The following is a 27,989-nucleotide window of genomic DNA, read 5'->3' as shown; positions in this document are numbered from 1 at the left end:
TTCCAACGGTTTCTGTCCCGTGGCTCGCCACACACAGACCCTATTCTTCAGGCGAGATAATTACCAGATGTCGATGCATCTCCACAGTACATGTTCAGCTAGCCTAAGGGCCGTTATAAACATTACGATCTAATTACCTAAAGTCCTTCAAACAGACAAACAGTCTTTGTGGAAAGGCCCTCGGCGGCACCGGAGTCATTATCAAAGCCAGCATTAAGCACTACGAACTTCCAACATTCCAGAAAGACTACCTTCAAGCAACAAACGTAGCAATAGAAGACTGCCATGGTACAATCACCACTTCAGCGGTATACTGCCCTCCCAGACACTCCATCGCCAAAGAAAAGTTTGATAACTTCCTTGACGCTCTAGACAATAGACGCAAACCCGATAATTGCTTTATCCACTCTCCAACGATATCTCGACTCTATGGAAAAGTGGTTTCATAAATAGGGCTTCAAAATTAATGAAAAAAAACCCATACATGTAACGTTCACGCTCCCAAAGCAAACCTGCCCCCAGGTCACCATCAACAATACAACAATTCCTAGCAAGGACACAGTCAGATACCTGGGCATGATCCTGGACAGGAGGTTGACCTGGAAAAATCACATCACAGACAAAACGAAGCAATTAAAGGACAAACTCAAAAAATTCTATTGGCTTACTAGCCGATCCTCCAAACTAAGCACACAGAATAAAATTACCCTCTATAAGGCCATAATAAAACCTGTCTGGACCTACGGAATCCAACTATAGGGAACAAGAAATAATTCCAACATTGAAATACTTCAACGCTTCCAATGGAAAACGCTAAGATCCATTATAAATGCACCCTGGTATTGTTGAGAAAAGTTAGGTTGGTATGATCGCTAGTTACTACAAGCTAAGTTGGTACGACTTCTAGCGACGCTCTTTTGTCTTAGAAGTCGACCACGTGTTAATTGACCAAGTGTATCCTGTGAGTTAAGACGTGTTGTACGAGGCGGAGAAATATATAGAGAAAATCGAATCTGTGTGAATCGATTAATTATCAACCCCAAACCTACATCAATTAACAGGTATGTCACCAACGAACTAATACATGACGATCTCAAGATACCAACAGTCAAAGAGGAAATAGAAAAATATAGCGACAGATATAGCAAAAGAGTCAACAAACACCGAAACCCCTAATCACTAGACTATTTGATACGTCGGATCAGATCCGCAGGCTGAAGAGACACTACCCGCTAGACCTAAACGCTAGATTCAATTAGTTATTTAAATTAAGTAATATTTACTTATTTATAATACTTACTTATAAATTATACTTATCTATAATAAGTATTAACTTATTATAAATAATTAGCCATGTCACTGCGCCACGCCAGAAAAAATTACTGAAAATTCTCAATGCGAGAATTGATTGTAAATTTTAATAAATAAAAAAAAAAGAAAGAAAGGAATTCAAGTGTCCTTCGACATTTGTGCGTGTTTGATGAATGGGTATATGGATGTCGCTGGCGTGCTGTTTGTAACATAGCGTTGATACGCTTCTTATTCTCTTCCCTTATTTATGGTTTTCCACTATTCTATTCGGTTAGGCATGCATATTTTCGGAAGTCGGCCCTTGTGCGTGTTTGTAACGAATAGTTAATATAATCGACGTGCGCGTTTCCAAGCTTTAACAATGATTTTCATAACTAATATCAGATAGTAAAAATAATATTGAAAAGAAAATAGAAAAAAATTGTAATCAAAATATTCCCAAAGTTACAATAGAAAAAAATGTTCTCTTATATTTTTCAACAAAAGTTAAATCTAATACAAGATTTCATTTAAAATTAATAAAATTTCAAATTAGCATCAAAATGAAAAAATTAATTCAGAGATCAAACATTAAAATAACAATTTTTAAACTAATTATCTTTATTTACTTATACTTACTAGCTTTAATACTACCATGAGAAACTTTTAACAGAGATCAAAAAATTCAATATGAAATACAAATTTTAAATATAATTTAATGTCTTCTTTTAATTTCTTCTTTGTTAAATTTTGTATTATTAATTTTTTATTAATGTATTAACCCTTTGCACTCCTATGTCGAGTGTGACTCAACATCAGTTTTTATTTCAGGAGCTACTTTGTTGAGTCCCACTCGACATTCTTTCAGTTCCACCTTTTTTTGTGAAATGTGCGAAAGAAAACAAGGATTGCATCCTGGAAATTGTTTCAAGATATATCATACGCCTAAAAATTACAAAATACAACAATAGTGTGAATAAAACTGGTATTTAAGTGAATTTGTTTCTTCCTTTATTTATTTAAATTGCCTTATTTTTTGGTTAAAGTAAATTTCAAATAAAACACTTAGAAGCGTTAGGAGCTGCTGATAACAAAATTGAAATAAAATTTGGAGTGCAAAGGGTTAAACATATTTTCTAATATAATAAAGATATCATGCCTTAATTCTTAAAAAAAGTTGTATCATAACTTTCTTGTAACTAGTGTTACAGTAATACAATGATATTATTAATAAGATCTTAATGTAAAAAAAATTATGTAATACTATCATATTGTAGAGTAAAATACCTAAGATAAAAGATACAAAATAAATATTTAATATTATACAACACTTCTCACTTCATCTAAGTAATTATGATACACAAGAAAACAATAAATATAACTAGTTAATCTAAATATGGTATAAATTCATTTTACATGTATTGTATTCACTATTGCATATTCTAACTCACTGCATTATAATTTTTTTATCGTGTCAGTATCTTTTAATTTCGCAGGAAATCTATGGTGAAGTACATACATACATATGTATATATATATATATATATATATATTACATAGAATATTAACTAGGTTATGTTTAGATCACCACATGGTTTATACCTAAAATAGGCTGTGGTTAGTTGTGCTAAATGATTTCATATTATTTAAATCTACATAACAAAATCCGACACAATCATGTCCTGCAATTCTTCTACTGAAACGAATTGTGCTTGTAGTAAAGATATTAAAAAAGATGAGGAATCTAATTTTGATTTGGTTTTAAAAGAAAAGTGGATGGAAGCCCAGAAAAATGGAGTGTTTCGTTATATATTAAACATTCAAGATTCAAAAATATTGGAAGGCAAATATCACTTTTTAGTCCAGGTAATGTTATTAAATAATTAATTATAATAAATATTTGTTTAATTTATTTTCAAATATTTTTTAATTGTTACAATTTTGTTTAAGTAATATAGTAATTTACAGGATAAAATATTTTACATGTTTTTATTGTTCACTTGTCATATGTGTAAATGTATGCTTTAATTTTACCATCTCTTGCATAAATATTCATGAGATAATTTTCTAGTTCAAATTTTAATAATTACAAATATGTTTTGTGTATTAATGTCATTAATACAAAAGTACATGTAAATCTGGTTACATATGCTTATCTCTTTGTTTTAATACTCTCAAGTACATTTTGTTGATAACTTATAAAATAAAAATAAGCAGATAAAACAAAAATATTTACAAAATCAGTGATAATTTACAAAAATAAAAATGAAATAAATATTATGTAACTGTAATTATATCTAATAATATAATATAGATAATATTGTTTATTCTAGGAATATTTATAAGAGTAAAATTATATAAATTAATTTTATAGTGCAAAATCATATATAAAATAACAGTTAAAGAAGTAGCAATGAATATATATTTGTTATTGTCAATACAATATCAGGATTGTTTATTTATTAATCAATGTATTATACTTTTAGGAATATATATCTATTGATGAACTAAAATTATTTAATGTTTTATGATTTATAATTATGAGAATCATAATGTCTCTCGCCCCTATTGTATTTCAAAGAACTTATAATCTTTTAACACATTGGCATCAGAGCATTTAGAAACTAATATATATATATATATATCATTTAGATTCTAGCAAAGGAATTCAAATGACATATATGTGAGTCACGGTGCTAATGTGTTAAGTTACTCTAGTATGACTTAGTTAATATAACTGTAACACAATGAAAGGAAAAAAACAATTCTATTGATTCATATATATGTAAATTCATCAACAAATAACATGGGAACTGCAAGACATTTGTATTACTGATTTAGTTAAAATTCTGCATATGGGAAGATCCTCACTCTGCAAAAGTATTCCATTATAAGAGCAAAGGTCAAATATACAAGATATATACAATATATATAATCAAAGATATATACAATCATAAATATAACATTGTCTTTTTTTGCATAGTAAATAAATTTGCAATACTGTAGTATTCAGTACTTTAATGCCCATAGGGTGCATTGTTAGAAAATTTAATATTTGAAAAAAATCATATTGCGCGCCATGGTACATTCATTGGAGTATACAATTGCTGATTAACCAGTTAGCTGTTGCGCCTTCTTTGAAAACTTTGAAAATTGTATACCTAAAATGTGTCACAGAAAGTAAGCGATGAAGTATAATGGCCAAATACAGAGTATGTGTGGCTGTTATAATATAGAATTAAGTTATAATGAAATGACTGTTTTATTTTTTAATTTTATTGCTGACATGAATTGTTATAACATGAAATATTGCCTTTTTTTGACGTGATGAGTATATCCGTCATAAATGGTTAAACATGCATCGCTGCTATAAATGTCACCTATTACTGAATTGTTGTGACTAGCATCTCGTTAACATCTTTTTGCAAAAAAGATTAACATGTGTGCGTTGCCAGAGTGTTAGTTGGCAAAATGAGTTGGTATTGATTTGAACAATGATGTGGTTACCTATGGCATGCCGAACCTACACAGTTTTGTCTATCTTCTCAGCATCGGACATTTATGGTGGCTGAGACTTTGTTGGAAGACTTCTGTACTCATAAGCTTGTACCTGTACCTGTATTTGTTTGCCAATAATATACTTTATCTCCCAATGGGATGTTGCACCTTCTTTTGTACATTTAGTCATTAACCAGATCTTGGAATACTTGTGCCTTGTGAATATGACTTCCAGTAATTTAATCCATAAAAATTGTGGTTAAAAATTTGCAAAATATCTAAACATCATAAGAAATTGAAAATTAGTAAAATGGTAGCTTTTATCTAAAGCTACTTTTATCTAATAGGTATAGCGAGTGAACGGGGTCAAAAGAGTCCTCCAACCAAATTTATGTAATGATGTGCCATATGATAGTACCAAAAAAACATCTTATATCAAATTTCAACTTTTTTCTCATCTAAAAAATAATTGATCTTATATTGAGCTCGAATTCACTCAACTACTTTGTAAGTCACATTATTGAACGATACTTCAAATTAACACAAATTCTAAAATTTCATACTATATTTATTATATATAGAAGGTATTAAAATATCCAAAACATAAAAGCTACTTTTTTGCGTGAAATTTTTGAGGAAATCGATTTTTGACACATTCACCACTGGAATATCTTATTAAAAAGCCTAAAAATCTATAAATTTATAAATTCTATAGTTCTATATATATTAGGTTATTCGAAAAGTTTCTTTCGTTTCATAAGGTGATAATACATGAACAACAATTTCTGTTTTATATTATTTTATTGAATTAGGTATGACACATTCCATTATATTTCTATTATTATGTTCGTGCATAATTCAATAAAATAATATAAAACAAAAAACATTGTGCATCTATTATTGCCTTATAAAACGAATGAAACTTTTCGGACAACCTAATATATATATGTAACTGTATGAATAGAATAGATCACGAGAGAAGAAATGTAATTTAGGACTTAGAAAATCGATTTTCCAGGTAAAATTTGTAGTGGATTTGTTATTAACTGTTCTTGTATTGAATTTAATTATTCTCAAAATAAACTCGATTTTCCAGAATCGATCGTCCGATTTATTCTAAGCATTTACATTATTACATATATATATAATCTGTAATTCTATAAATTTGTCATCTTTTACGAAAAGAAAATTGTCAAAAAGTTCGTAATGTTTGTAATATGCCACAATTTTCTACAGAAATTTTTTGTATGATGTTTCTCTTTGTTAACCTATTGAATAGTTCATCACCAGAGAAATGCGGTTTGGGAATCTCCTTAACCATGTAAATAAACCCCTTTGAATTATAAATACACTGAAATTCATCTGTTATTTAGAGAGATATACATACTTCCAGAAACTGCTAAGCCAGTAAATTGTTTAAGGTGTTATATACAAGGTGTTAAAAAAATTGGACAATATTTTATGTAAATCTAGACATTAAATCCAAAAATCAAAAAACAGATTCACAAAAGAAAAAATACATTATAAGGAGAAGATGAAGATAAATAGTACTTTATATAAGATTAATTCTTATATGTACTGATATTTTCTATTCATTAGACACAGGCATTAAATGTTTAAAATATTTAATGATTCAAATTTTTATAAAGGTTTTATATGAACAATCCAATTATATATTGTCCTCTGACAAAACATATACAAACTTGTTTTAATCATATAAAAATTTTCTTTATTATTAATAATCTTATAATAAATAATATTTATTTTTCTTAATATTTAATACTGACAATTTTTATTAATTTTAGCTAAATATTGATCGCGATTATAAAAGAAGATCTCCAGAAAATATTATTTCGATGAACCAACCTTTCAATGAGAAAGACTTTAACTTTACAAAACTTGTGTCAGAAGAACAAATAATGAATTTAAATAATACAGACAAAGATGATATAATTGCAATTAATGCTAGTCCGATTGAATACTGTCATTCTCTGCTGTTGCCACAAAGATGTAAACAATTACCTCAACTTGTAACAAAGCATAGCTTATTGAAAGCTATTGAGTTGTTTTCCTTGAGTTTGTCTTCGTAAGTATATTCCACCTTTGAAGCAAAAGTACAGAAATTAAATCTTTAATTAATTTATAAATACATATGTTGATTGTTAAAAAATGCAATGTCAAAGGAAAGTTAATAAAACATACACAGTACTCTCATAAATTTCATTTTTCTTAATAATATTTATTAAGCATTATTCAGTTAATAAAATAAGATTATTGTAGTAATGCTTTATGAATAAAGAAGTAATTATTTTATGATTCTATTTTATTTTTGAAACTCTAATTGTTATAACATAAAACTTAATCAGTGATGCAATTCCAATTTAATAGGAAAAATAAAAATTTTGAAATTTTGGCATGATTTATTAACATTTTCTGACATTTAAAAATATTTACATTATAACTATTTACACTACTAATATCACATTGTTGTTTATAGTTTATAAGTATTTTCAATTAACCTTATTGTATCATTAAGAAGTATTGTATCATTTATTTATGTATTTCCACGCTGTTTGTTCTGTTTTGATCTGCTTGATTTTCTCCATTTCTTCTTCTTCGTGTCTTTTCTTTCTTTGATTGCACCACTGTTTGAATGCCTTTTTCCCCTCTATGAGCGCTTCTCTACTGCATTTTCCTTTCATAAACTTTCTCACTTTCCTTCTTATCTCTCTTTTCCTCTCTTTCCACTTCTTGTCGTACCACACTTTCTCTCCCATGCCCCATTTCCTCATCTTCACTTTCTTCTTTGGCATTGCTTCGTTTATCTTCTTTTTGATTTCTGTCCACATTTCGTCTACTGTTCTTCCATTGTAGGTCCAGTCTTTACATTCCTCCAAGTATTTTTCCACACTTCCGTTTGTTCATTCTCTTTTCTCCTTCTCTTCTTCTTTCTTTTCCTCATTTTTTTGTAATTCCAGCCCCCTATTTCTATTTCTAACGGCATGTGGTCCGACTCTGTTCTTTTTCCTACTTCATGTCAATTATTTCTTCTGTCGCCTCCTGATTGCCAATCGCATAGTCTATTACTGAGTTTCCTCTCTCCCCAATATAGGTCCACTCCTCTCCTTCTTTATCTCTGCCATTGATTATCGTCCAGCCTCTCTCTTCCAGATACTTTAGCAGTGTTCTTCCTTCCATGTTTACTGTCTTGTCTTTTGTCTCCCTCTTTTCCCGTTCTTGCGTTCCAGTCTACGCTGATGATCATCACTTCCTCTTCTCTTCCGTCTACTCTTTCCTCTATTTTTTCCATGTCCCTTTTGTATCTTGATTATAAACCATCATTATTCTATATGTCTTGTCATTGTATATTATTTTTCTTTCAACTATATTATCACTTATTTCTTTATATTCTATTTCTCTTAGTTCTTTATTTATACCCGTTATTATCCCCCCCCCTTTGCACTTCCTTTTTTCCTTACTCTCATTGCTGTCCTGCATTTCCAGTCGAATTCTTTGGGCAGTCTATATTTTAATTTTTCCCCATTTGCCTTCCTTTATCCATGTTTCCGTGAGTCCGATCACGTCGAATGTCTTCAGATATTCCCACACCTCCCTGTTGTTGCTTATTAGCCCTGATACATTCCAGAAGTACGTTTTCGTCCCCTTTGTAACCCCCCTTTCCCCCTTTTTTCATTTTTCTCCCCCTCTCTATCTTTCTTCTTCCAGCCTCTCTTCATTTTCGTTCCATCTGTACCATTTGTTTTCTATTTTTAGTTTCTTGTATCCTATCTTTACATATTCGCTCTTTTCCCTTCTTTCTCTGGCTACCCTTCTTATGTGTAACTGTACTTCCCTTTCTTTTCTCGTCAGATCTTCGTCTATGTATACACCCTTTTCCAATTTGCTTTTCTCCTTCGTTATCCGTATCTTTTCCTCCATCGATTTCATCGTCGCCACTATTATTGTGTTCTTGCCCCCCCCCTTTATCATATGTGCTCTTTCTACTTCTGCCCCTATCTTCATTTTTTCGTTTATGAACTCCTTTACTGTCTCTTCATTGCTTCCTTCGTTCCAGTCCTTTAATTACTATGTTCCTTCTTCTTTTCTCTCTCTCTCTCTCTCTCTCTGCTCTGTCTTTCTCCTCCGCGATTCTTCTAATTCTGCCCAATGGTTCCTTCTTTTCCCTTTCCCACTCTTCTCTCTCACTTCTTTCCTCTTCCTCTTTCATTTCCCTCTTCATCTCCTCCACTTTTTTTCGAATATCCCTTTTATTTCTTTTATCATTGCCTTAAATCCTCTTTCCATTTTCTCTGCTTTTTCCATCATTACTTCCATTCCTTTCTCCCTGGCTGGTGTCTCTTTTTCTGTCGAGCTGTATTTGTCCAGTGTATTTTTGAAGACTGCCATATTTCCCATTTTCCTTGGTCTTCCCTTGTTTGTCGCCATCTGCCGTTTCCCTACCTTACTTTGTTTTGCCGCGCTTCTGACCTCCTAACCTCTTCTTTTCTAGTTTTTTTTATTTATAGCTCTCTCTTGTTCTAGTCTTTTTTTTCGCTTTTCTTTTGCTTGCTCCTCGTATGCTCACTCTTTATTTTCCCTTCTTCATGCCAGTTTGTGCGTCCTTTTCCTTTTTCCCTTCACACTTCACTTTTTCCGCAGAGGTCTCCGTCCACGTGTTACCCTCGCTCCGAATCGAACCGAAAGTCCCATAAATCTTTCTTGTTCAATGATCAATTGGTAGTAGCTATTTATCAAACATCTTGCAACATAAAGTTAGTTGTGTAGCGGCACATGAGTCAGAGGACAATTCATATCATGTTGTTGTTTCGGATTATCAAGATCGTTAGGACACAAGTAATGTAAGAACAAATAGACTCCGGGAAAAACAATGTTACCGCTACGCATAACCGTCGAACAAAGACGATTTAATCTTCCGACTCTCCTCCCCCCCATCGACCAGTATAAATAAACCGACGCAACCAAAAAGAGTTTAGTATCTACGAGTATTACGAGCATCTTTCTGTATGTAACGAGCGATTCAAGTGTTATTACGAGTTATCTACCAAGTTACGCGACGAGCATTTATCGAGTGTTTATCCGCGATTTTATTTTGCGATTTATACTTTGTGCTAAAGCCTCAGCGAATATAGGCTGTACATTAATTTATTATTTTAAATAAATTCGACGGTTACGACAACAAACGATAACCTCCAATAAATCTCACGGTCAAACATCCATATATACCTGTCCTCTACAGTTGTACCTTACTGATCAGAAGAATGGTGCGATTTACACAACTTTGAACGCTCAGCCAGACTGTGAAATGGCTCGACCCTGCCGTTGGTTACAGCACGCGATGTTGGAACTTAAATCATAAGGCAATGGATTAACTATCTTGGATTTGTGCAACATGCAATAATAAATGTCTTAACCGTTTGAGTCTCAGGTGTCGAAAAATCGCGAACAGCGTGCTAACGCTTGTCTTAATCGATTGCGAAGAGAAACAAGCGGCGCAATAGCACTCGTCATATTTGTTATTTTTATGACATAGTTTATAAATATTTCAAGTTTTGTTCAATAAAAATTATTGAGAAGGTAATAATGAAATACAGAATACAGTTCAAATGTACTGGGACCTTTCGACACAAAATCTAAACAGCGCGATCGCGCTGCTTGGCACTCAAACGGTTAAGTTTGTGATTTTATTGTTCAATGGAATCCAGTTGTGAAATTCTGATCTGAGGAAGAACAAGAAGACTAAAGTTGTAGGATGCAGAATACTGGGAAACGAAAAAGGCACTGACCTTGGAAAGACCAAAAAAGTAAAACAAGTATGACATAAGAAGAATATAAAAGTATAAAGAGCAGAAAAAGAAGAGTATAAAATATTATGTAAAGAAAAAGAAGAACAAAAAATATACGAAAAGATGAAAGAGGTAAGGGGTTGTAAAACGAAGGCAGAAATATGGGCATATGTTAATGGGAAGAGAAAGAAGAAAAGCAAGACAATTGCTCATATAAAGATGGAAGAGTGGAAATAACATTTCAGTGACCTATTACAAGATAAACAAGGGATATGTAGGAGAAGTAGAAGAAAGGGAAATAGAGGATTAAATAGGAAGAATAAACAAGAGAAAAGCAGTAAGCAGAGACAAGATACAAAATAAAGCATGAATATATGGTGCAGGAGAAGCCAGAAGGAAACTAAAGGAAATAGTAAGAAGAATCTGGAATGAAGAAGACCTCTCGACAGATTGGAGAAAGGGAGAAATAACAACCATAAATAAAAATGGTAGTAAACATGAAGTAGACAACTACAGAGGGCTATTACCATTGAATACTGCATATAAGGTTTACGCAATGATGTTAAAAGAACAACCAATGAAAAAAGTAGAGAGGAAGAAAATACTCTCAGAAACACAACCAAGATTCAGAATAGGTCGATGCACGATAGATAACATATGTATATGTCGGAGATGAAAGAACACCGGAGCCTTTGGAATTTTGGATAATCCCGCAACATTGTAACCTAAAGTCTACTATAGCTGTAACTGAACAATTGTAGTTATTCAACCCGATTGTAATTGTTCGAGAGTTGTGATAATGAGCTTGGGCTCGAGGCGACAGTCAGTCGCCGAACGTAGCCGCGGTCACGGGATGAACGCTTTGCCTAACAAAGGTATGGAGTAATTCTATTGCTCTCCTTAAAAGAAATATTCGTGGCGACACGCGACAGTAAACATTCCAACGGTTTCTGTCCCGTGGCTCGCCACACGCAGACCCTATTCTTCGAGTAAGATGATTGCCAGATGTCGATGCGTCTCCGCAGTACATGTTCGGCTAGCCCGAGGGCCCGTTATAAATCTTAAGGTTTAGTTAACTAAAGTCCTTCAAACAGACAAACAGTCTTTGTCCCAACTACGGGAAGATAGGGGAGACATATTTTTCAACGAGCGGCGTCTCCCACTAGCAACTTTCCCTCGAGGGCGGCTAGCATCTTTTTCTAACCACCGATATGGAGATTGACCAATTAGCAGCAACGCCAATTTCCCTTACTTTCTGAACGAAGGCTTTTCTCGACGAATCCGATGATCTCGTGTCCTTAGACACACCCCATTATAGTTTTCCTCTGTGGCATCATCGGGACGGGAAAGACATTCTCGCTCGCGATCTCATTGATGAAAGGAGTAGCTCTTTGCGACCAGTGAGTATTACGCGTCCGACTTAGATTTTGTGAGTACGTTCATCTATCATCCCGTCGACCGCGGATTCGTTATTGAGCCTAGGATCATTGTCATTAGTTTCTCGAGTACCTAACTACCGCGGTTACTTGTCCGGTTCTATAATAATCGTATTTGCACTAGTCAATGTCTTCTCTATTGCATAACGACAACGTGTAACCCAAACGAAGATTCGTTTCACGCCCTTAACCCTAATTCTAATGTAAACCCGACATATATATTAAAATGTATATGTAAATTCTATAGAATTCAAGTTACTCGCCTTGTTACGATTGTTCGCGGAGAGACGCGGTCGCGAGGGAAACGCGTCAGCGAGAGGCGTAAATTCTCGCTACGATTCGGTTAATCGACGCCGCGAAGTAGTCGTTTCCCTGTTTCGGTTAAGATAACAGAGGTGGTTGAATGAGTATGACACAGTATAGTAAGTTATATTTCACCGTTTATTCCAACAACTTGTAACGATGGCAGTTACGCTGGTGCGTATGTACGAGATGAGTGAGTGACTGATCTACGGGTGTGTATACCCGGTCGAAGGATGTTGACCGTTCGAAGGATGTAAAATCAGTACTCCCTTGGGAGACGATGCTGTGTCGGAGGAAAGCTAAGGATGGGTGTGTCTAGCGCACGGGACCATCGGATTTGTTGGTGATGATTTTAGTTAAGAGAGTGAGGGAAATAGGCTTCGTTGTTAATTGGTTAAACGAAGGGTCTTAACCGCCCTCGAGAGAAAGTGGTTCGTGGGAGGAAAGTTGCATCATGCGTGAGAAAAACTAACTTTCCCTTGTCAAGCCGTGGTAGACAATGGTCTTTAGAAATGCTTCGGAAACAGACGTTTGTTTGGTTTGAAGGACCTCGACTAGGAAATTCCTGAGATTTATGGAAGGTACTTGAGATTATTGAGGGTACGCAGTGAGTATCCGAAGACATCTGGTTGCCATCTTGCCCGCGGTGTGTGGCCTGGGCTAGGTAGAGTGTTACGCGACGTAACACGCCTACTGACATTTTTACTTTTGCTTTGTTTTATTGGCAGTCATTCTGATGAATAGATTAGATCAGGAGAGAAGAATGGTAATTCAGGACTTGGGAAATCGATTATTGATTTTCCAGAATCGATCGTCTGATTTACTCTAAGGATTTACGTTATTACAAATCGATTTTCTCTACGTCATGCCGTTGAAGATTATTCTCCGTATCACCATAAACGAAAACACAAAAGGTGGAAGAATAGAATGTGTAGAATCTATAAGAAAACCAAAAAAAAGATGAAGTGAATTATGTTTTTCCGCTGGAATATCAATCAAGAAGTTATCATCCCGGATTATTCAGTTCATCAATTGTTAAGAACGCCTCAAAAAGTCTAACCAAGGTAGGTCAATATAGAAATATATTGCTAACCGCTATTAGTAATTGCTGGAACAAATTGAAAAATTTAAAACAAGGAGCAGCAGAAAGCGTATAATCTTTCAACTCCAGGTTCCGACAACAGCTCAATGAATTAAATTAAGCAGTTCAAAACGAAAACCTCACGTCAACTGAACGACGCGTAGCTATGGATATTGAAGAATGCGAAACACTTAAGACATATTTGCTAATTTACGATACGAAATAGCACAGATGGTAATAGCCAGCGATCTGAGGAACCTGAATCTCGCCCAACGACTACTAGTCGACAGAGGACAATGGTTACGAGAAGTAAACCGTGTTACCAACCGCCCAAAGAGCTAATCTGACAACACTACGCCAGTATCGAAACGAAATACTACCGATCCAAGACCACGAACTTTTACTCAGTCATCTAACCAACCATCAGGTGACCGCATGAAAATAAATGTTTCAAGTATTAACGAATCGGACACGCAGCCGAGATTTGCTGCTCCCAAAATTTTCTATTCACCAACCAAGGAAAGGTCCCACCTCAAGTAAACCAAACAACGAAGAAAACAGAAAAAACGATCTAGAGTCAACTGCATCACTACCGGAAGATTATCGTCAATCGTATTGTAACGAAGAAACAGCGAAAGAGCCAGATTCCTCATCGGCTCTCTGTTATAACACTCTGGACGCAGTTACACACATATGAGTATGAGTAGTGTGGGGTATGTGCGTGCGCAGCGTCTTGTAAAACAGAAGAATGCAACTGTTTCGTACGCATGGCGGTAAAAAGGATGGTACGACAAATAAGAATGCTGAGATGCGTGCAATGTGTATCTACGAATATCTTGTAAATCACATATTAAATAAATATCAAACTATTTTAATATCACTTCTACGTGTAATTTGTGTGTTCCTATACATTTATTTCGTCGACTAAGATTCACCATTCTCAACATGGTAACAAAAGTTCCTGGTTGCCGGAAATTAAGGTTATGGAACTACGTGTAATCGGGAATGAATACATAGAACTTGATTTAAAAAGCTTGAAAATAAGTCCTGAAAAGATAAAAAGGCTATTGGCAGAACAAATAAAAGAAATCTGGGTATTATAGAAAATTATTTGTGAAAAAAGAGAAAAAGGGGTGAAAATACAAAACGAATCAAGATGTGAAAGGACGATGAAATCAAACTTCAAATATTCGACGGACGTGATTACAAGATATGGAAGAAAAGATGTTATTGTGTTTAAAATGGAAAAAGTGTGATAAACTGACTATACGAGAGAAAGTGGACACAGATACGCGAGCCTATTGAACCTAAAAGCGATGAACTCCATCTATTGTAGTATAACAAATGAACAATTGGAATTTGTTGGTGACCCTGCTTTAAGAATAATGAGAAAATTTGATGAAATGTATTTGAAGGAAACAACAGCATTGCAGATTTACATAAGAAATAGACTCGACAGAAAGAAATTGAGAGGCTTTGAAGATTCAAATTCATTTTTCACGGAGTTTGAAAAAACGATTAACGAGTTAAAAAGTGCTGGTGCAAATGTAAGTGAGCGTGAAAAGCTAGACTACATGCGGAAAACGCTACGAGACCCATTGAGTTATATCGGTGATTTAATCGACTTATTGAAAAAAGTGATCGCATTTGTAAATTTCTAAAAAATAAAATTACTATGTGGGAAACGCGAGGGCAGATTGAAAGTGACAAGAAAAGGTCGAGTGTATTTAACGTTGAAAAATAGGACATAAAGTGCCGTGGCTGTGGAAAATACGGTTACATAGTAAGAATTTGCGCAAACACGTGGAAAGATGGAACCAGTAGTGGAGCGCAGTGACAAGGACGTGCATATCAGCCGTAGCAGAATAAAAAATGTGGAAATTGGAGACGGACGAATTTTAAAAGGAGCAAAAGTTAGAAAACTTTTGACTTTGTAGTAAACAAAATGAAAATTAAAATCACAATAGCCAATGTATTTTACTTAGAAGAAATAGACAAATACTTAATTAGCTATGCGAGAGTAATGGGTGAAAATAAGATTACTTCAGTAAGAAATACGTCAAAAATTTATAACAAATACAATAACTTGATAGGAATTGCATTCAAAGAACATGGTTTATACAAAATAAATAGTTATATTGAAAGGCAAGAGTCTCATGCAAAAAATGTAAAAGATGACACTAAAAGATAAATTTCACAGAATCTTGGGACATGTAATAGTTTTAATTATTTAGATACGACATGTAAGAAAAACTTAGTTGAGGGAATGCCAGAAAATTGTGAACAGAATAGAATTGAAATGTGGAACCTGCATCCAGAATAAAATGCACATTTTGCCTTTCCAAAATAACCGCAGTAAAGCACACGAAATTTTAGAATTGGTACATACCGATTTAACCCTTTCGCTGCTACGGGCGACTACAGTCGCTCTGCATAAAATGTCACTGACGTACTATGGGCGAAATAATTGCTCTTTGTAAAATGCCGTGTACTGTACATACGACGAGTGATTGAAGTTATTACACATCAAGTATCTTACTCTGGACACGTAGCGTTAGTATTTTGTTTTGCCTCATTTCTTTCTCGCGGACGAAATACCTCAAACACTTCAACTGAATCTGGAAAAGATACCAGAGAAATTACATGGACTAACGAATTATTCCGGCCAAATATTCATAAATTTAATTGTGAGCATTCGGGAATAAAAATATCAATTAGTTATTCGGCACCAGTTTTAGATTTTTTTCAATTGTTCTCTTCTGAAAATTTTATAAATTTCATTGTTGGCACGACAAACGATTATCGGAGCAGAATTGATCAGGATGCTAATGCGATAAATTCCCGAAACACTTCTCTTCCAGAAATTTGTTGCTTTTTCGCCATCAAATTATTAATGCCACGAAATAAAAAAGTGTCATATTGTGAATATTGGTCTAACGATGAATTGTTCAAGAGCAAAATTTTTGGAGGAGTTATGAATACAGCAATAAAATACGGCAAATTTGCGATACGCCCAGACAAAGTTTTCAGAAGGCATTTTACCCTTTCGAAAACTTGTACCTTGATGAGGATTTACTCCTTTGTACAGGAAGGTTATCGTTTAAACAATACATTCCCTCTAAAAAAAAAACAGATTTAGGATAAAATTTTTTATTTTATGTGATACCCAATCTGGGTATGTACAGGGTCTTATTATTTATAGTGGATCATTGAGTACTGTAAGCAGTGAAAATGAAATTATCTGCGAATCAAAGACTATAGTCGTGTAACTATTGAAACCTTATTTAGGCAAATTATCTGGATAATTGGTGCAGAAGCCCAGCACTTTTTATCTTTTTATATAAAAATGGAACTAATACCTATAGAACTGTAAAGGAAAAGCGAAAGGGCACCCCAATTACCCAGAAAAAATTAAAAATGGGTGAAGCGAGTTTCCGCTCCTCAAGTCTTTTATTAGCAATGAAATGGTGTGACAAGAGGGAAGTGTATATGTTGCGTTCTTTCCACAATGAAAAATTTGTTCACACGAAACGTCATTATCGCACGCAAGAAATGATTAAAAAAGCAGAGCGTATTGTCGATTATAGTCGGTTGATGGGAACTGTGGACAAAGCAAACATGGTTATAAACACCATGCATTCAGAACGAAAAAGTATGAAGTTGTATAAAAATATTTTTATTATTTAATAGATATGTGTGTTTGGAACTCTCATTGTTTATATGAATTAAAAACTGACAAACAAATATCAATGGCAAAATTTCACCTGGAATTAATTCACCAACTTTTAAGTCATTATATACAAGGAAATAACAATAACATTTCAACAGTTTTGGCACGGCGGCTCGTTCAGCGGGAGCGCCTCGCCGGAGAAACCTCCAGTGGCGAAAGGATTAAATGGGTCTCACACTAATACCGGATATGATGGATCAAAATATTTTTTGACATTTATAGGCCACTACAGTAAAGGCGCATAGATCTATACATTGAAATCAAAGAGTGAGGTTTATAATTGTTTCTTGATTATATAAATAAAGTTGGGTTTTCGGTTCGGTTCGGAGCGAGGGTAACACGCGGACGGAGACCTCTGCGGAAAAAGTTAAAGCAAAAAAGGACAGGAACTTAAGTAACAAATCAGAAGGGAAACTTGATGATAAAGGAAATGGTTTGAGACAGTCAGAACGGGAAAGAAAGAAACCTCAAAGATACGGCCAAACGAGCTCATATCTCATTTACGTGAATGTAGTTAGCGCAGATAGTCCTAAAATCCATGAAGAGACTTTAAGTGAGATGGCAGAGATTCACAGAAAGAAGCAATGGATCGAGAAATGAATTGTTTAATTAAAGATAAAACTTGACAATTAGTAGAGAAACTAAAACACAAGAAAATATTATATTTGAAATGGACATATACGAATAAATCTGATAATCGTCAGAGAGCGAGACTAGTTGTTCGAGGCTTCCAACAAAAATAAGTACAGGAAGATTTATACTCTCCAGTAAAAAAAATGCAGGCGTTGAAATTACTATTATTTTATTGCTGTCAATATGGTTCAATAATTATGCAAATGGATGTAGAGACAGCATTCCTAAACGGAGCTGTAAAGTCGGAAATACTTGTAAAACAATCTATGGGTTACGACGACAAAAGCGGGGAAGTATCTAAGTTATCAAAGGCATTATATGGATTGCGTGAAAGTTCAAGAGCTTGGTATGAGTGTTTCGACGATTATATGAAAAAATTAGAATTTCAAAGAAGCGAGAGTGATTCTTATCTCTATGTAAAGTATGAGATCAATGATGTATACTTAGTTCTATTCGTAGATGACTTATTGATATGTGGGGAAAAGTTAAAGGAAAATCGATGAGGTTAAAAACAAATTGTCAAACAACTATCACTAATACAAATTAGATACAACTATCACTAATTTTCCTCAGCGACAGCACCATCATCACCGAAGGATGATAGTTTTCCAATCTTCAATCGGTCAACATCGTAACTTGCTAGTGACTCTTTCCGTGTATACTAAACACTGGAAATAAATCAACTAAACACAACATTACTCTGCATCTTAACTTGCTAGCTTCTCTTCATGTACAGAGTGCAAATAAATCAACTAAACGTACTACTACTCGGTATCTTTAATTTACCTCCACCTTGAGCGTTAATATCGTTCACGGTTTGTGATATCAAGCGATCAGTTGCAACCTGACTGATCGCCAGTTATTTGAGACTTCGCATCAAAAACATCAAGAGGAAGAATACAAATGAATAACGTAATAATGAAGAAAATAAGGAGTATTATTGCCTTGTATACAATAATTCGTATAATTTCAGCAAAGCAAATAAAAAGTACGCCGCGGGGTATAGGACGATTGTAACATTCTCTTCGATTTCCATCTTTTTATTAACCCCTTAACCTACAACTGCGGGCATAGCCCGTAGTACGATAATCGGGTCAAATGTAAACGGGCAGTGGTATGATGTATGATGATCGGGCCAAATATAATATATAATGTAATATATAATAGCTTGTTTACGTTTTCGGTCCAAAATTCTCGAACGTAAATCGTAGGTTAAGGGGTTAATAGCTTGGATATTACTTCTCATAAAGCGAAATTGCTGTCACTCGATAATGTCATGTAGCTATGTAAGTTTGTGGTATGAAAGATTTTGTTGCAAATATAATAGCTTTTGCGTAATTTAAAGTCAAATTGTTGCTTTCGCCAGTCTTCCGCGTCGCTGAAATATTATTGGTAGACTTGAAATTCTGGAAGTTTGGTTCCAATATTTTGAAAACGGAAATCGGCTGACTTCTTCGTGGTTGCTGGTTATACCAGGAGAGAAAATACAAGAGATGTTGAAGTAATATCATGATTCTTCAGCAATGGAAGACTTTGGTTTAAATAAGACTTTAGTTAAAGTTTGACAACAGCTTTATTACGTTTGTTTAACTATCGCGATAAGGGAGCTGAGCCCCTGAATATATATGTCGGAGATGAAAGGAAAACCGGAGCCTTCCCTTTGCAATTTTGAGAAAGTCTTCTAATGCTTTAGCCTAGATTTTATCATAGCTGTAATTAAGCAATTGTCATTTGTAATTGTTTGATATTTGTGATAGCGAAAGTGGGTTCGAGGTGACAACTGGTCGCCGAACGTAGCCACGGTCACGGGATAAACGTTTTGCCTGATCAAGGTGTGGATCGGTTGTATTGTTCTCCCTAGAAATCACATAGAATTGTACTTTGGAGATGTCGATATAATGGGACACACGTTGTGTTACGAATCAAACTCCAGACAGAAACTGCCTAGCAACGGCGCTTGGATCTTTCTCGATGCTTCCAAAGAGTATACAACAAACTTTTGACAGAAACTGCCTAGCAACGTCGATTGGAACCTTCTCGATGCCTCCAGCGAGCATATAACAAACAAATGCAGTTGTATAGCGAAAAAGATTTTCATCAGATATTCATTCGTGTGATCGCCTTGGAAAGTGATACATCGAGCAATTTACCGAGTGTCTCAGCAATCGTATTTTTGTGTTTAAAATTATTCTACGCATAGTAAAGAGTTATCCCGTTGACCGTGGATTCGTTTGAACTCCGGAACATTGTTAATAGCGTAAATTAAATTCATTATTCGTAAAACATATCAATCTCATTATTCGTTAAATTCATTATTCGTAAGACATATTATTCGTTCCTCTTATTATTCGTTTAACTTATTATTCTTTAATCTAATCATTAGTTAAACTTATCGTTTGTTAATCTTATCATTCATTAAACTCATTATTCATAATATTTTGTAAAATCTTGTATATTCGCGTAAATATAATTTCTGTTTCGTAAAACAATGGCTAATTCAAACGAAGAATCGTTACGCGCCTTAAATTCTAATGATAACCCGACATATATAAATTGTTTAAAAGCTTCTGACTCGCTATTTGCAGCATTCTCTGTGAAAAATAGAAAATATGTAATAAATATATGGTTATTAATGATATAAAAATTATTTGTGGGACTAAATTTATCATCCCAAGTAAAAGAAATTTGTAGCTGCACCTCCTATTGTAAATGGTGTAGAAGAAGATAGACATCTGCTCAAGTATTTATTTTGGATGTATAGAAACATGCTAACATGTAATTAGGAAAGTCTCTCAGAGAGTAAACTGATTTTCAATTGTAATAATTTTAACAATACTATTTCATAATTTGTTTCGTTACAATCTTCTTTTAAACTTTCTTACTACAATCATTTTTATTACTCATCCAGTATATTTTTTGACATATGTGGAGAGTATTAACAGAAAAATGCAACTTAATCTAATTAATATCATTAACGAGAACAATATAAAACAATCATTTTATCTTTCACTTTTCTTAATTACATTTTAATGGTGAAGATGATTAACAATTGATATATCGTTACGTTATTGATATATAACGTCACGTGTTAGTCTAACTAATTGTAATGTCTATCAGATATTAAACCTTCTTGAAATAGATGCCGGAAAATTTAAATAACAATTATCATATGTTACTGATGGATAAAAGGCTAAATTCTTTGCTTATTTATTGCAACTTTTGTAATTTTCTTTTCAATATAATTTCGTTAACACTGATATTTGTTATTGTATAACATTATTATCTACACTAGTACTATTTTTCAGGATCTTGAAGAACATGCAGGGCCTATACAAATATTAAGAAACTACCCAGCAAAAGGATTTTGTATAAAGTATTCCAATGTCCAGAATATGGATGACTTTGTTAATTGGGCATTTTTGATAATAGACTATTTGCAAAATAAACAAATAGCACACAATATATATATTACGAGAGGTAAATCAAATATTAAAGAAAATAAAGAGGAGTACAGAGACGTAAGAATTTATATTTGGGCCAGAAAATCTACTCAAGGTGCAAAAGATATTCATGCGTTTAATCTGGCAGCTTGCGAACTTTTTGGACACTTGTCAATGAAATGTGAGTAATTGTTAGTATATATACGTATATATTCCTAATCATATTCTTATCAGTTTCCTAGTATATTCATAAAAAATTATTGTTCATTCATATTATATTTTATACTTAGTAGCCACAATCTATAATTTTTTAAAAATGATACCTAAGTTAATCTATAACTTGTGTCGAGATGAAAATAAATTAACAAAATGGTATCCCGAATAAGATAGAAAACTTTTCGGAGATTTTAGATTACGATAGCAAATACGTTATTATTTTCTTCACGTATCTGTACCTGGCGCGAAGCCTTACCAGGTGCGGTTTTCATAAGCACAAAGTTGAGGTACGTTCAAACAACGCGCTATAGTTATTCCGTTGTGACCACAGCTACCTGTATGCGGATCCAGTTGCAGGATCTGCAACCATTACAGGAGACCGCTGTCAGAGGAAACGTGCTGCTCACACGCTGATGTTCCGCAGTTGTAGAAAATCTCGAAAATGTGGTAGAAATTCATTTCCTATGGAAATTTCACTTGAAACATTCACTTGGCAATATTGAAATAGGTCGGTCGTAAATTATAATATACCTCAAAGAAAAGACTGAATTGTCAAACTGCAAAAAAGCTACTTCACCTCCGATTTTTCCTACATACGTAATCGACGGTCTCGCTTAGTTTCCGAGATATTCGCAAAAAATGATCGGTACAATGAACTCAATCCATAGCTGTGTGTCCATGGCAGCGTATTGCGCGTTAGTATCGATGGGCTGTAAAAAATGTTTATTATTGTTGAGGTTATTTGATGTATAAACAGAGAAACTCGTGGATGAATTGTAAGGTAGAAATATATTTTAATGCAGAAGTGTAATTATAAGTAAGAATACAATTTGAGTTGGTCCAGATCCGCACGCTAGCTGTGTTACCCAATAACTAAAAATCCCGAAGCCAACGTCGCCTGTATACTGTTTATGGTCTGACTTCGTCGCAGTCTTTTGTCTATGGCTTTGTGGCGGCACTCGACAACAAATACCGTCACTCGACAGTAACTACAACCGGACCACGGTAGGGCAGTGGTTAGCGCCTTAGGTTACGAAAGTTCGGGACCCGGGTTCGAATCCCAGCGCCCGTGTCCTATTTTTCTTCCACGCATCTAAATTAGAAGAAAAATAGCAGTACCTCAGTAGCCACATCTACAGCGAGCGCTAAAAGTATCACGGACAACAACTACATCTCAGCTTCAGTGCTTGAGAAAACTAAAAAGACCAAATTTTTTTTTCTTTTCTTTTTTTTTTATTTAATTGTTTACATTCACAATTTGTCCAGTTTGGATATTTGGTAGAGTTTTTTTAGCTGTTAGATTATCATGTGGGTGGCTGCCCCCAGTGGGATACCATTTCGTGTTGGTTAGGTTGTGTCCTTTGTGAGGTCTGTTGGGTGTTTCCTTTTAAGTCTTCTATCCATGTTTGAGGTGTTGATTGTTTCCACAGCTAGCCGGTTTGGGTGTGTTCCTATTCTTTCTTTATATTTTCCTGCGTGTCTGCTAATTTCCTCTATGACCGTTGGTATTCCCAGGTCCTTCTATATATCTTTGTTTCTAAGGTACAATGGGGTGTTTACTATTGTTCTAAGAATTTTAGCTTGTACTGTCTCTATTTTGTTTATATGGCTCATTGCTGCTGTCTCCCCATAGTGGTATTCCGTACGTCCAGATTGGTTTTATGATCGTTTTGTATATTTTTAATTTATTTTCCATGCTTAATTTCGATTTTCGACTTGTTAGCCAATGCATTTGTATCCTTGTTATCTGTATTCTGTCTGTTATTGATTTAGTATGCTGTTTTCATGCGAGTTGTGTTTCTAGGTGGAGTCCTAGCAATTTGACTTGCCTTGTTTGTATTATGTGCGTGCCGTTCAGTATAATGTTTGGTGGTATCTGTTTTCGCAGTGTGAATGTAACGTGGTTGCATTTTTCGGGGTTTGCTTTAATTTGTTTAACTTGCAGCCACTTTTCTATTTTTGTGATATGTTCTTGTAGTAATTTGACTGCTGTTTCTGGGTTAGTGTGCCTGACTAGTACGGCTGTGTCGTCCGCAAATGTCAGTATTTTGCTATTGGTAGTTGTTGATATGTTGGCCGTGTATAGCGTGTATAGTATTGGTCCTAAAACGCTTCCTTGCGTAACCCCTGCCTTGATGTCTTTGACTTCGGAGTACTTCGGAGTCCTTGATTTTTATTACGAAGGTTCTGCTACCTAAGTAAGATTTTATTAATTGGTATATTTGCTCCGGGAATTGTTTCCTGATTGTTTGTAGAAGGCTATTGTGGTTTATTTTGTCGAATGCTTTCTCTATGTCCATAAAGACGGCTGTACAGTATTGCTTGTTTTCTAGTGCTAGTATTATTTCGTTGACCAGTCTGTGCATTTGCTCTATAGTGGAGTATTTGTTTCTGAATCCGAATTGGTGATCCGGTATTAATTTTTCCTTCTCTATTATTGGTTTTATGCGATCGTATATTATTTTCTCTAGTATTTTAGAAAACACAGGAAGTAGTGATATTGGTCTGTATGATGTAGTTTGATGTGGGTCTTTGCCTGGTTTAGGTAACACTATGATCTGTGCCAGTTTGCAAATTTTAGGAAAGCATTGTGTTCTTAGTACTACGTTAACTATTATTGTAATTTGTCTTATCGCTTTTGGCGGACGGTTTTTCAAGATTTTGCCATTGATTAGGTCGATTCCTGGTGCTTTATTATTTTTTGTCTTCTCGATTATGTTTCTAATTTTTCGTGCTATTGTTTTGGGTATGGTGTAGTGTTTGTCAGTTGAGGTACTAGTGGTTTGCGCATCCTCGTCCGTATGACTATTATGGTTGCTTTTGTTGATATTATGTGGTGTAAATGTGTTGTAAAGGTGGATGGAAAATTCTTCAGCTTGATCTTCGCTGCTTTTTGCCCATGTGTTGTCTGCTTTTCTGATTAGTGGGACTAGTTTTGTTGGTTTCTTTATTTTTTTCGTAACTTCCCACAGGGAGTAGTTGGAGTTCTCGTGTGCAGAGAGTGACTCTATGAATTTTGTGAATTCGGTATTGTTGTGCACTTTTATTTTGTTTTTTTATTTCCTTTGCAAGTCTGTCTAGGTGTATTTTGTTTTCTCGTGTTCTATGTTTTTGCCATTTTGCTTTTGCTTTTCTTTTTTCTCTAAATTGTTCAAGTATGTCTGGTGGAATTATTTTCGTTTGTCTGTTGGTTGGTTCAGATATAGTAGTCGTCCATGCTGCTTCTTGGATAGTTTCTGTGAGTGCTGTTACCGCCTGTTCGATGTGTTCGGGTGTTTTCAATGGGATGTTGCAGTTGGTTTTGCTCTCGATTATTTCTTTAAAAGTTTGCCATTTGGTGGTTTTGTTGCGTAGTGTCTCTGGATTGTTGTAAAGTATTGGTTTGTTTCTGTATGTAATTATTATGGGTGTATGATCGGAGCTAAACTCGAGGCTGGGTGTTATTTTCAGTTATGTTAGACCAAATGTAGAGTTTTCTTAGAAGTGGTGGTGACCTCTTAGGAGTTGTGGTTGCGAAATTCTCACTATTTGTTTGACATAAGACCATTATTATGACAAAAATTGATAACATTTCTGTTTACGATTTTTTCAAAAATTTTGCTAATATTAGGAAAAAGTGATACGGACCTATAACTAACTGGGTCCGATTGATCCTTATTCTTCTTCAAAAGCGGTTTTATTTTAGCCACTCACCAGACTTTCTGAAAACGAGCTAGGCCTAAACGGTTATTAAACAATATTTCTGATGTAATTCCCAATATACAAGGTGCTTCACCTAAAACAGGCCACGTAAATATTTTCTCGATCTGCGATGATATGAGAATTACTTTCACGAAATTCAAGTGATTTCGAGAGATGAGCCAAATGTAGGAAACATTTTTTGTAGTGTCGTTTTTTAATGAAAATATTAAGGAACTACATATGAAATCATCGGAAAAGCGCTACAATCATTGTCCTACGCTGTCATTTTCTTACCTATTATATACCGCAAACCAGGACAAAAAGAATAAAAACAAAATAACGCATATGCAATACGTAATGTGTAAAGTACAATGTACCAAATTATTACAAAGAACATAAAAATTATGATATTAATGACATGTACTTCCACTAGTACGCTTAATCATTTCCAATATTCGATAGTCCATATTACAAATTAATTTTTGAAATATTGTAGTATAGTAACATTATTATATTGTTTGCCTCTCTTATATACGGCTCTTGATAGCATTCCGACTAAGTTTTTGGAAGTCCGGGCAGCGTGAATACCACTTTAGTCTCCAATCCTTTTGTCGAATGTTGAAAGATAACATTTTCTTCGTGACTTTCTTAAAGGATCGTAATCAAACAATCATCTACTAACTCTATGTATTGTTCTGAATTTATTCTTATAGAGATCATACAAATTGGTGCTTTTTGGAAATAACTGAATGTAATCCACACACCATCAAACTTCCTTCACCGAAATTTAACCAAAGAGTGTCAATAATGTTTAAATCTGCCTGGACTGACTAAATTAAATTTTTTTTCATCAGAAAATGTAATATCTTTTCACTTCTCACGCTATGACATGTGATTTTGAACGAATTCCATTCTTACTCTTTTATGCTCCTGCTCAAAAGGTGGTTTCAATGATTTTTTGGTCTACTTTAATCTTCTATTTTGCCACAATATTTTTTAGGCACGTTGTGCGATCACCGGAAAGTCCAAAATTCTTGTCACTTCGCTGGCTCTTTTATTCCCAATAACAATTTCTTTGAATATTCGTAAACGATCTTCTCTTGTTAATTTAGTATTGTCACCAGTATTGTGGTTTTTACCGTACTTCTTAGGCATTTCCAGGGAATTGTAAATAGATGCAGTGGACTTATTAATTTTTGTAGAGATCTCTCCGATATTTAAGTCAACATCGTGATATTTGCTGCCGTTGTCACGTGGAAGAACAGGAAATCACGAAATCAACAGATCACTGTCAAGATCAATGTCAAGAAACATGATGTAATATTAGTTCTTAACTTACATAGTAAGTGAATGTAGTAGTTATAGTTAGTTATTACTGCACAGCGGTATATTTCACAAGTGGAAGAATAATTTGCTGTTATTTGATTGCTGAAAAATTTGATTCGCCACATTTATGGTTCTAATGTGCGTTAATAAACAGTCAGACAATAATCACTTACTTTACATTTTTCTTTGAAACGTAAACGTTCTGTAGATTACGATGGAACTTTTATACTAGTTTTTGAGAGAATGATTGGGTTATAACGTATGATGATATCGATACATTTTATCCCCATTAGAAATACGAAGGTTTGTAATCATCTGTAAAAGTATTGTTTAACTTTTTTAATATTCAGTATGATGAAAAAGCAAACTGTCTATATCATTAATTACATAATTATCGCATGAAAAAATGAAGCGCCGTATTTGTTTATTTTTGACGCTTTTGTTATTAATGTGCAAGTGGATGATTAGACATGTTTATTAATTGAATATTGGTTATTAATTGGAATATCTCTTTGTAACTTTAAACCAGGATAAATAATTATCATTTCTCTTTATGTATGTTACAGCCAAGGAGGCATACGAGAACGTTACGGAGGAATATGTAACACGCGCTTTGCGAGAGGCAACTGAAGAAACTTTCTCTTCCGTCGCTGCTGAAATTAAAGCGTTAGTAGAGTCCCAATAAATGCAGCTGCAATACAAAAACAGACAGTGTAATACTTTCGAAATCTATAACTAAGCAAAAGCATATAAATTTGGAAATGGAGAAAACAACGCGGAGCTAAAGTAGTGTCCCCAGTAACATTATGCTTAAACCATTTTATATTTGCGAACTATATTCGGTTATCTTTAAATTAGCAAAGAGAAATTGTTTCCAAATCCAATTTCGCCGTTTGAGAGATGCACATTCATATACATATACATATACATATACATATCTCTGTCATAGTAACATAACATTCCTATTGAACGTAGCAACCGCGATTCGCACGGTGTCAATTCAGACCACTCGTGTTCTGGTATAGGCAAATTAAAACAAAATTGATGTAATATTACAACTTTACTGTGTACATTTTTTCATTAGTATAAACAACTATTACTATAATAATGTTGAAGAAAATATTAGGTTGGTGTGATTACTAGTTCCTACATGCAAAGTTGGTACGACTTCTAACGACGCTCTTTTGTTTTGGCGTCCGCCACGTGTTAATCATCTGAGTGTATCTGGTGTGTTTATATGGCTGTACATGGTGGTGAAATACAGAACGTAAAAGCTGAATCTGTGTGAATCAATAAATATCAAACTCCAAAACCTATTTAATAACAAATAATATAACAAATTAAGTAATATGCTGTAGACTGTAAAAAACAATAATAAAATGTCTGTTTATATTAACACGTTGAATGCCATGGTGGTTGTCACGTAAAATAGAAAGAAACTTAAGAAAGAAAGGAACTTTATCTTTTTCTGGTTTACAATACACTTCCGAGCTCTAGGCGTGACTGTTCAAGACTGACTTGGATGATTTTAGGGGGAGTATTTAAATTCTT

General features: G+C 34.2%; 1 protein-coding gene across 7 annotated transcripts; it reads left to right on the top strand.

Annotated features, from left to right (window-relative positions):
• The first annotated feature begins 92 nt into the window (after window positions 1-92).
• Window positions 93-27,717, top strand: LOC117162303 (GDP-D-glucose phosphorylase 1-like). 7 transcript variants are annotated; one of them, XM_076625943.1, is made up of 5 exons: window positions 93-1,061; window positions 2,122-2,275; window positions 3,059-3,156; window positions 21,081-21,396; window positions 27,005-27,717. In XM_076625943.1, the coding sequence occupies exons 3-5, from the start codon at window positions 3,067-3,069 to the stop codon at window positions 27,121-27,123; spliced, it is 525 nt and encodes a 174-aa protein (XP_076482058.1). In that variant the 5' UTR covers window positions 93-1,061; window positions 2,122-2,275; window positions 3,059-3,066; the 3' UTR covers window positions 27,124-27,717. The 7 variants fall into 7 exon arrangements, with proteins under 7 accessions (XP_076482058.1, XP_076482056.1, XP_076482055.1 ...); XM_076625940.1 differs by lacking the exon at window positions 93-1,061 and adding an exon at window positions 1,068-1,734; XM_076625941.1 differs by lacking the exon at window positions 2,122-2,275.
• Window positions 27,718-27,989: the final 272 nt, after the last annotated feature.

Source organism: Bombus vancouverensis, chromosome 17 (genome assembly GCF_051014615.1).
Source record: "Bombus vancouverensis nearcticus chromosome 17, iyBomVanc1_principal, whole genome shotgun sequence".
Classification (NCBI taxonomy): domain Eukaryota; kingdom Metazoa; phylum Arthropoda; class Insecta; order Hymenoptera; family Apidae; genus Bombus; species Bombus vancouverensis.
The sequence above is the reverse complement of the archived record's forward strand: the minus strand, read 5'-3'. Positions and strand labels throughout refer to the sequence as shown.

Coding starts and splice junctions, on each gene's coding strand:
- LOC117162303 (XM_076625938.1), top strand. CDS start 2,968: ATGTCCTGCAATTCTTCTACTGAAACGAATTGTGCTTGTAGTAAAGAT. Junction 3,157..21,080: donor AATATCACTTTTTAGTCCAG/GTAATGTTATTA, acceptor ACTATTTTTCAG/GATCTTGAAGAACATGCAGG. Junction 21,397..27,004: donor TGGACACTTGTCAATGAAAT/GTGAGTAATTGT, acceptor TGTATGTTACAG/CCAAGGAGGCATACGAGAAC.